Consider the following 10,565-nt stretch of genomic DNA (forward strand, 5'->3'; position numbering starts at 1 on the left):
GTTACTGGAGCCTGGGGAAAAGCTGTTCACGTGAATGCTGTTTCTAGAGCAGGGGTCCTCAAACTACGGCCCGCGGGCCACATGCAAATACAAATATTGTATTTGTTCCCGTTTTGTTTTTTTACTTCAAAATAAGATGTGTGCAGTGTGCATAGGAATTTGTTCATAGTTTTTTTTTAAACTATAGTCCGGCCCTCCAACGGTCTGAGGGACAGTGAACTGGCCCCCTGTTTAAAAAGTTTGAGGACCCCTGTTCTAGAGCCTCTTTTCTGACTGGAGTAAAGAAGAATTCATTGGCCACATGTCGTGTACAGTACTTTAAGTCATATCTATATGTTCTAGCAATGAGATCACCTCTCACTGAGCTGACAATAACCAGCAGTCCTTCTCCAGGATCCATCTGTTTTCTGCAGGGGCCACACTGGTGAATTAAACAGACGAATGATAGAGTCCACTATCCCTGCATCCTTGAGATCTTTAGGGGTGGCGTTGATTTCTGTCTTCCCTCCAAAATAGGATATCATCTTTTTATTTACCATCTTGTCTGGGAGTTAGGGGAGTGGAGAGAGAGGCACAATTTCATAGGCGTCGAGATGACCTTCCCTACTTGCTAGCTCTTACCACATAAACCAATGACCCAATGTGGGGCCTTTCCGAACTGCGAAATATATTATATATCCCAGTTACACATTCAGGGGCTGGGGCAGTGACTACCAGGTGGGGCCATGGACCCAGTGGATCTCCTTTAAGATGGATTACAGCTAAGACTCCATTTTGACCTGGCTTATATCTTATATCCCATCCTAATGGGGGTCCACAGTGACATTTCAGGTCTCTGAACTCAGTGTCATTTCAGATCCAGTGTCCTGCTGGATGTTCCCCTCCCCTAGTTTACAGTCACCCAAGTAAATGGCTGTGAGTCCCCTTGGGAGAAAGACTGGTGGGATTAATACCGTATATACTTGGTGAGGTAGTGCAGGGTCCTTCCTTCGGGGACTCAGCCACTGTTTTACTCAATATATTTTAGATCTGAAAACAATCTCAGGTCTAGAACTGGGCAAGGGATCATGAGTTTTTAAAAAGTGTTAAAATATTTTATTTTTAACTGGTAAAAAACACACAAAATTGATCACCTATAACCATTTTTAAATGCACAGTTCAGTAGTATTAAGTATATTCACAATGTTGTGTATCCCAGCTCCAGAAATTTTTATGAATTTCACTACTTTAAATATATAAGTGGAAATATACAGTATTTGTCTTTTTGTGACTGGCCTACTTCCCCTAGCATAATGTCTACAAGGTTCATTCATCTGTAGTATATAACAGGATCTCCTACCTTTTTAAGGCTGAATAATATTTCATTGTATATGTTCCACATTTTGTTAATACATTCATCCTTTATTGGATACTGGAGTTCTTCCACTTTTGATCCATTGTGGATAATGCTGCTATGAACATGGGTGTGCAAATATCTCTTCAAGATCCTGCTTTCAATTCTTTTGGAAATATGCCAGGAGTGGGATTACTGCATCATGTGATAATTCTGCTTTTATAAGTAGCTGCCATATTGTTTTTTTAAAGTGGCTGCACCATTTTACATTCCCACGAACAGTACACAAGGATTCCAATTTCTCCACATCAAGGAATATAATCAAGTGCTCAGCCTCCTACTCATCCAGTCTTGCATTCTTTTGATTATATATCAAACTATACTCTCATGTGCTGCCCATTGATTTTATTCCTCGGGACACTGTGTTCTATTAACCAGCTCAAATCTCTGTGGGTCAGGCTCCCTTGGCTGGCCCTTCAACCAGGCTGGTCATTAAGATAATTGTGACTCTTAGCTCCTATGATTGCTGCCTTCCCTCTGTTGATGGTGATGATTGCTCTGAACAATTCTAGCTCTGTGATTAGCTCTCCTACCTTCATCCCTGGCTTGAAGAGGTGAGCCACCTCTGAACTTAGTGATTTTGTTATTGATTTCAGAGAGAAAGGTGGGGGGGGGGGGGAGGGAGAGAGAGAAATATCAATGATGAGAGAGAATCATTGATTGGCTGCCACCTGCACAGCCTCACTGGGGATCAAACCTGCAACCTGGGCATGTGCCCTGACTGGGTATCTACTGTGACCTCCTGGTTCATAGGTAGATGCTCAGCCACTGAGCCACTCCAGTCTGGCACCCCTGTCACTTTTTAGGGAGGAGCCTTTGCATTGTCTTTCCTGGGGGCAGGTGGTGCTAGCTCTTCATGGGGAAGGGGAGCCATCTTTGTATGGGAAACTAAAATCTTCAGGGACACCCACAATCCAAGGTTGCCAGATGTCCCATGCCATGCATTAGGGTTCCAGTCTAGGTTTTCTCAACCAATGCCTTGGCATAACAGATCAAACTTGGCTGAAGGTCCCAGCTACCTGCCTCAGGTGACAGTCTTTGAAGCTCTGCAACTGTATTAATTTCTGAGTTGGATCTTCATCATTTACTGCTTTCCTACTGCAGGAGCTAAGGACCTCTTTGTAAGCTCCCAAATAAGTCTCTGGCTTTCACACTCAGTTTCAGTTGTTTGGTAAATTGTCTGGTAACTGCTTTTCCTTATCTCTCTGTAAAATGCCAATGCAGTTTAGCAGCAATCAGCCAATTCCATTGTCCTTGAATGAGTTGTTCCCCTGTACTTTCCAAATGCCTGAATAATTTCACTGGCCAGGGTGGTCCTCTCCATCAGCTCATTCTCCTAAGTTACCGCCTGGTGAAAACGTTTTTGGCTGGGGACCATTTCTATGTCTATTATTTTTCCTTCCGAGTTTGTAAATTGAATGGTTCCTTCTTTAGTTCCTTTCTCTTGCAGCACCTTATCCTTTACAGCTAAGAAAAACTTATTGGTACTTTCAACATTCCGCCTGGAAATCTCCTTGACCACCTCCAACAAGTTCATTAGATACTTTTTCTATTTTCCAAGTACCACAGGTAATGGTTTCATTCCCCCACTATGTATATAACACAGAGACTCTTTCTCCAACAATTTCCTCCCTCCAGCCTCTACTAATAGTCTCCTTGCTGCCTGCTGCCTGGTCCCAATGCCCATGTCACATGCTTTAGGTTTTAATTATGGCAGTTTCCCATTTCCATGTACCAATGGTGGTTTATTCATGTCTCACAATTCTGTGGATTCATTGGATGGCTGGTCGTCTTGTCTTGTCTGTTGTGCTGCATGCAACTTGTGTTTGCCTGGAGGCTTGGATGTTGGGGTAGTTCCGTGTGGTTTCAGGGCCTCTTTCCCCTCGTGGACTCACATCCTCAAGGATGTCAGTTCAGGCTCTTACATGCAGCTGGATTTTAAGCTGGTCAGCGAGGAAACTGCAGGGCCTCTTAGGGCCTAAGCTCCAGAACTTTGGCAATGGCCTATTCTATTGGTCAAAGCAAGTCCAGTTTCAAACGGTGGTTGGAGAAATAGCAATGCCTTTCAAGTGGAAGGAGCAGTGAACTCACATTGGAAAAGAGCATGCAGGGAGGTTGATTCATTGGGGACCATGATTTAAGGGTCCACCTTACTGTGTTAAGTTGAAGATGCTAAATACCCAGGTAGAGATGTCAAATAGACACGTGGCTGTGACTTGATCCCAGAGTGGGGTTCAGGCCAAGGAAGTAAGTTTGGGAGTCGTCAACATATAGACGTAATGCTTATGTGGATCTTCCTGCCCTCCAGGTTCCCGATTCCTACATAAGTCTGGACTGTAGACGAGGCCGAGTGCTTGCGGCCCGCTGCAGCCAGAGCTGGGTGGAGGCTGGGGGAAGAAGAACGTCATGTTCTTACGGTGGCTCCGCTTCCCCATTTGGGCATGGAGCATTCCACCAGCCCTCTCCCCTGCCTCCCATCTCCATACAGCCACAAACCTAGGGATGAGATGCACGTGGAAGACATAGGACGGGAAACCATTCCGCTGCCTGTTTCGCCACCTAACAAGGAAACGCAGAAAAACGGACTCCAAGGCACATGGCCCGATTTCACTTTCTTTCCGTTGTGTTGCATTTGCTGCTGGGTAGGATAGCTTTGCAAAAGCAACCAGATTCCCATTGCTACCAGTTCCAACCGTTTCCTCTCACTACGAGACAGTTATCTGAGCACCACCCCAAAGTGTCTGACAGTACTTTGTTACCCAAACCTGATCACCCCTAGTTTACATTTTTCTGTATTTCTTGGGAGGAAGGGGTCATTTGCTGTCATGGTTTTAATATCTGGAAGAAGGAAAAGCAGGAATGAGGTTGAATCTAGTATTTCTGAAAGAAGGGTGATTTCAGAACTCTTCCAAACCAGCAGGAAAGACAGGGGAGATAGCCCCAACTTGTCCAAAGAAAGAAGCAAAGAGGAGGAAGGACTAGGAGTTGGAGACTGATGCAGATCAAGAGTTCTAGTCTTTATGAAAATGGAAAGTGTCTGTCCCTCGTTTTTGTAGCTGCACCAATCTTTACCCTCCTAATAGCCCAGGAAGAGCTGGGAGTCTGTATTCCCCAAGAGTTCCCCAACCTTAACACAGCTCTCCCACACTTACTAATTCTCCAAGATCCTATTTTTAAACTGGTCCTGCTAATTTTTGCATTCTCTCCGTGCAGGCAAGGAAACCCAGGGTTGGGCTGGGGTTGGGTTCGGCATGTGCAGGAGTTTCTGGCTCCATCTCTCCATCCCTGGTTGAGCTGGGTTGCACTAATTGACCTCGAGGGTCTCCGCTGTGCTAAGTTGGGTGTTTGTTAGATCTCGTTAAGCTTGTAATTAGTGCAGAGAATCTAGGTCAGAGGGAACTGGTTGGAGTGATGGTCTCAAGGGGCAAAAATACAGGCAGGGAATAGCAAACAGGTTCCACATTCTGTGGGTGGGGTGAGCCAGGGACAGGGAAGGGTGGGACTGGTGTCATGCACTCAGACAGACAGACACATGCAGAAAGGCATTCAAATGTGTGTGTGTGTGTGTGTGTGTGTGTGTGGTGTGTTCCCTCCCGTATTTACTCGGGTTGCTTTCCAATCTCTCCATATATGGTGTGGCTCTAGACCGAGCTAGGGATTGGCTGCTGTTGTTGGGAGACCGGGAGGTAGGAAGAAAGCAGAGAAAGAAATGAACCAGGCAAAGGAAGGGGGTGAGAGGAGGGAGGCAGCTGGAGCCGAGACCTGAGGATGCAGAGTGGGGCTGGGTCTGCTTGCCTGTGAGGTTTAGGAAAAGGAGAGGGTCTTTGGGACTGGATTTTTTGGAGGGGGGTGGGGAGAATGAGGCAAAATTTACTGTTGGAGAGGGGCTGGAGAGGGGTCAGAGCTCTAGGCTTAGCACAGCATGGCTCCTAAAGGCTGGAGCAGGAGTTAGAGAAACTCGTTGGGCCTCCCCCGCCCCCCCTTCCTTTTCACCCTAAACAACCCATAACAATGCTGTGGACGTAGGGAAATCGCATGCAAATTGACTCATCAGTTTTCCAGAGCAACACCTCAGGCAGTCTTCCTGATGGAGCAAGGCCTGGACTGTTCCCCAGACCTGTATCTGTCCCCCCAACCACCTCCTTAACAATTTAAAGAGGAAGGACAAGGAAATGCCACTGCAATCTGAAATGGCATGCAGTTCTTTACCTGTCTCTACCCCTCACCCCGCTTGAACTCTGTGTCCTGGATTTCCTCATCGCCCCATCCTAGGGCCTCCCCAAAGGTTTTCCCTTTTCCAGTTCAACTGTAAGAATAGAGGGTAACAAAGTTGTTGGGAGGAAGGGGGGTGGTGGGAGAAAGAATAAATATTCATCCTGAAAAATGTCTGCTGGCAACTGTGTAGTAAGCAAGTTGCCCACATCCCCGCCCCCACTCCATCTACCCATTTACCCCAGAATATGGTGACAGGAGGAAGTAAGGAAACCACTGCAGGCAAAGACATTGGAGTGAGGAAGGAGAGGTGCTGGGTGTGTGTGTGTGGGGGGGTGTGGGGGGCCTAGAGTGACAGCATTATCGTCCCCAGTCAGAGTGCCCATGCTCTCTCCTTGTTAACAGAAGTCATGGCAGCACCACCATCAGGGTACACCTGAAGCTATTTTTCTAGCGGGAAGCTTGGCTTTGTGCTCAGCCCTGAAATTCTTTCTGCCTCTGGCCTTCAGCACAGTTCCTGGCACTCTCTCGCCTTGAAGAAGGGGGGGCTCTGGGCAGAGCCTGTGGACTGGATCAGTTCCCGGACTAGAACAAAGTGACAGTGATTAACCCCTGCCCTAGGCCGCATTCCAGTCTACTCCCGCCACCTGAGCTGCTCTTCGTAGCCCACTGAGTCACCCCGATAGCAGCAGCTGCCGCAGCCACAGCTGCCCCTTACCGAGTGCCAGAGGCCATCTCTCAACGGCCAGGCATTTCCCATCGGTTGTCTTTACCATCCAACAATACCTCTCCGTTTGCAGATGAGAACACTGACTCTCAGAAAGCTTGCGCCCTGCCCAGAGCCTCATAACTAAAGTCAGAATTTGAACCCACATCTGTTTGGCTCCAAAATGGGGCTCACTTTGCCACCTTGTGACCTGGTTCTGGTGCCTGAAGACCCCAGGAGCTCAGTGCCCAGCTCTTGGCGGCCCGGGGTCCCCAGTCTTTCTTTTCTGCTTCCCCTCACCTGCCATTCTTCTTTCCAGTGTCTCCTCCATCCTCTAGCTCCCTTGGGAGCCACAGATAATTGACATGTTGGGATATACATGCCATTCTTGCTTACGTCTTTTTCTTCATTATGTGGGAGCGACAAAGGAGGAAAGAGGGGAAATAAAATTCATACAAAGATGGAGACTTATATAAAGAAAGTATCTTTTTCGTTGTTGTTAATCCTTACCTGAGGGTATTTTTTCCATTGATTTTGAGAGAGTGTGGGAGGGAGGGAGGGAGGGAGGGAGGGAGGGAGGGATAGAGGAACATCAACGTGGGGCACATCTATCGGTTGCCTCCTGCACCCACCCCAACTGGTGCTGGGGATTGAACCTGCAACCCAGGTACATGCCCTTGATGGAGAATTGAACTTGCAACCCTTTGGTGGCAGGTGCCCTAACCACTGAGCATGCCAGTCAGGGCAAAAGTATTTTAACCTAGATGTCCAATATTTGTGACAAGGGCCTGCTGTCCATGCTTAGAGTTTAGGAGAGTGACGCCTGCTTGGAGGACAAAGTCTGGAGACCCAGATTCCCTCACCTGCTGCCCCGGGAGACACTGGGGATGGCTTGTAGGTGGCACTCTGCTGCACTCCTCCCTACTGTAGGCATATGTTCCCAGGGAAGAGACTAGTGTAGAAAACCACAGGGCAGAGCCAGGGAAATCATGACTGTGAGCGGCAGGGACTAAAAGCAGAACTCTCTTCCTAGAGACTCCCCATCTTGCTTACACGGGTTGTGGGAGTGATAATTCCCGAGCAGAACGGGAATCGAAGGGTCTGTGTTTCATTCAAAGGCCTTACCTTCTTTCCCTCCTACCTTATCTTCCTGAATGTCAGTCGCATCGGGCAGCCTCATAGCCAGGATCTACCAGCCATTGTCCCCATTTTCGCCCCCTTCTCCCCTCCCACCCCTAGTGAAGCTCTCCATCTTGGCTCTTGTGAGATCTAGGGAAGCAGATCAAATGCCTTTCAACCCCTCATTTACTTGGTCCATGAGGCTCTGTCCTTCTTTCCAAAAATCGCTCATAGCTCGCCTTCACAATCCTCCTCTGGACCTAAACTCATTACTAAACCTGATCCGAGAAACTTCAGAGAAAAGAAGCAAACAAAGTGAAACGAGTTGTGGAGGACCTGCCTTAGGCCAGCATGCGAGGGAACTAGCCGGGAGGTGTGAGCATTGAGTTGTTTTTCTTAAGTTGGGGCTTGATGAGTGTCGGGCAGGAGGTTTAAGGAAGGAGGGGGAGGCTACAGGAAACCTAGCGTGGCCAAAAGAGGAACCTGGGCACATGTTCGGTTTTCCCCTTCATCCAACCTAGCTTGCATCACAAATCAGTTTCATTCTTAGTTTGGCTCTTCGATTGAGGTCAGCTGTCCCTGGTTCCTCTGTGCTAGGACCCTCTAGTCCAGTGGTTCTCAACCTTCTGGCCCTTTAAATACAGTTCCTCATGTTGTGACCCAACCATAAAATTATTTTCGTTGCTACTTCATAACTGTAATGTTGCTACTGTTATGAATCGTCATGTAAATATCTGATATGCAGGATGGTCTTAGGCGACCCCTGTGAAAGGGTCGTTCGACCGCCAAAGGGGTCGCAACCCACAGGTTGAGAACCGCTGCTCTAGTCAAATGACCAAACCCATCCCACCACCCACTGTATCTCTGAATCGGTGTTGGGAAGGGTTGTGGGAGAGGCAGGCAGGCAGCTCAGTCTCAGCCGGGGCTCGCTGGGAGTGAGAAGCCAGTGTCCGACAGGGAGGATTTTAATCCCCCGATCCTCTCGGGCCCGGGATAAGTTTCACTTCTCTGTGCGTGGACCGGTGGCTCTGGCTTCCACATCCCTGGAGCTAGGGCTGGGCAGCTAAAATTTCACCCTCAGATTGAAAACTTGGGACCCGCCCTCCAACTTAAAGCCTGTATGTGACCTTGGGAGCATATTCCCCACTGTCTCAGGGGTGGCGTGTGTGAAAGGGTCAGACTGCGCCTTTGCTACCCTCTCTCTCTTCATCTGGGCAAAGCTTCCTAATGCTGCCACAGGGGTCACCCCCTCCTCAAACCTGAGAGGGGGTACGGAAGGGAAGGGGGTTGGGAAGGGAGGGCTGCAGGAGGGTCGGGCATCAGCAAGAGCAACAAGTTTGATTGTGTTTTTGTTTTCTTTTTTTAACTGAGGTAAATAAAAAAGCTTTATCCTGCAACACTTGGAGATCAGAGTCTGTGCCCCCACCCTCCCAAGTTCCAGACCCTGTCCCCTTCCTTCACATGAGGCTCTTCCGGTACTGGCTGTGCTGGGCAGTCTGTCTGAGGTGGGCGTCGGGGGTCTGCAGGTCCATCTGTCTGTAGAGGTCCCTCAGCTCCCTGACCTCCTGCAGCACCCGCTTCGCCTGGCTCCAGTTCGAAGACGCCTCTCCCAGCAGCCGCTCCGTCTTCAGCAGCAGCTGCTCGGACTCAGAATCGGGAGGAGACCGAGGTGGGTCCTTGGCCTTTCGCTTCCCGTCTCCCAGTCCCTGAACCTCTGCCAGCAGCTCCTGAGTCTTCTCCAGTTTCCTTGCTACCAGGTCCTGGATCCGGGACAGCTGCCCCGGGTGTGGGGGGGCGAGGGGTGGGGGCTCCTCGGCCCGCAGCTGGAGGGTGCAGGCTGGGGCTGCGTCCCGCTGAGACAGGATCTCCTCCAAGGAGGCACAGCGGCCTTTCTCTGTGGGGGTCAACTTCTTAGGTGCCTGGGGGGTGTAGGTGGCCCCCTTGCCTGGCTTTTCCCAAGGTCGAGGGGGGCCGCCGGCCCGGTCGGAGGAGGGCGGGATCCGGTCTGAGTCCGCTCTTCGCCGGCTGCCTGCGAGCTGGGCCACCGACTTGTCCAGGTCGACCCGAAAGCTCTCAGCACAAGAGGTTGGTTCCTCAGGGGAGGGGTCTTCCTCCTGGATCAGGTCCAAGGTCAGCATCCCATCTGAGGTAGAGGTCGAAGCCTGGAGAGGGAGAGGCAGGGAGGGAGGGGTAAGCCATCGTCCGTGGGCATGGCAGGAGCGGCTGCCCGAGAGATGCAAGCTGTGCTCGCTCTCCTCCGCAGCAGCCTCCCCATGAGAGGCCCTCCCTCCCGGCTGAGCCCTCTGGCTGCTACTTTTATTCCTTTGACACTGAGCTGGACTCCGTCCTTTTACTTTTCTGTGGTGAAAAGTGGTTTCTCACGCTTGTTTCCCATGTTCCCCACTGTGCCAAGAGCTTCCTGCAGAGTGTCGTTCTCCTCTGTATCGTGGACTCCAGGCAGCGCGTTGGGTCCGACGCTCACAGGACGCCCCACACAGCACAGGACCTCCTCCTGGGAGCCACACCCCAGCCCCTCTGCTACTGGGAACTCAGAACCCCTTGCCTTCCACCCGAACGTGTCCTCCTGTTTCTAGAATTCTCTAACTGAGAAAGAAGTGCTAAGGGTATTCAGTGCCTCAGCTGCGTGGGTGCAAACGTGGTTTCCCACACAGCAGCCCCTCACGGCAGGCGATTACTGCCCCACTTTACGTGGGGAGACACGCAGCTTCCGGGAACCAGAGAGTGAGCTGATTTGCAAAGCTGGGTTCCCACCCGGGTCTGCCTGACTCCAGAGCCTAGCCTGCGTTCCTCCTACCTGACTGCCCCTCCTCCTGGACGCAGAGAGAAGCGCCACTTTGTATGTTACTGGCGGGGTGGGGGGGGGGGGGGGAGGGGGGGGGCGCGGTTGTTGTTACTGTGATCCTTCCTCCTCTGAGCCTGCGGGACCTAACGCTGTTACCTGTCAGGACAGCTGGCCACCAGATAGTCGCTTATACTGCCTTTGTCACTTTCCCCCAGAGGATGATGAATTTATTGAGGACAAGGACTTAGAACTCATAGTAGGTGCTGAACAAATATTTTGAACTGGAGGAGTCAGGCAGGGGGGTGGGGTAGAGGGACTGCCCAACCTTTGAC

At 50.3% G+C, this 10,565-nt stretch overlaps 1 protein-coding gene across 1 annotated transcript; it reads right to left on the reverse strand.

The window, feature by feature from the left end:
- Nucleotides 1-8,766: 8,766 nt before the first annotated feature.
- Nucleotides 8,767-9,625, reverse strand: LOC139001352 (pleckstrin homology domain-containing family O member 1-like). Its single transcript, XM_070403030.1, has one exon. It carries the CDS (start codon nucleotides 9,566-9,568, stop codon nucleotides 8,888-8,890), a length of 681 nt encoding a protein of 226 aa, XP_070259131.1. The 5' UTR covers nucleotides 9,569-9,625; the 3' UTR covers nucleotides 8,767-8,887.
- Between the last annotated feature and the right edge of the window lie 940 nt (nucleotides 9,626-10,565).

Source organism: Myotis yumanensis, unplaced genomic scaffold (genome assembly GCF_028538775.1).
Source record: "Myotis yumanensis isolate MYYU_CA2020_CCGP unplaced genomic scaffold, mMyoYum1.0.hap1 SCAF_465, whole genome shotgun sequence".
Lineage (NCBI taxonomy): Eukaryota > Metazoa > Chordata > Mammalia > Chiroptera > Vespertilionidae > Myotis > Myotis yumanensis.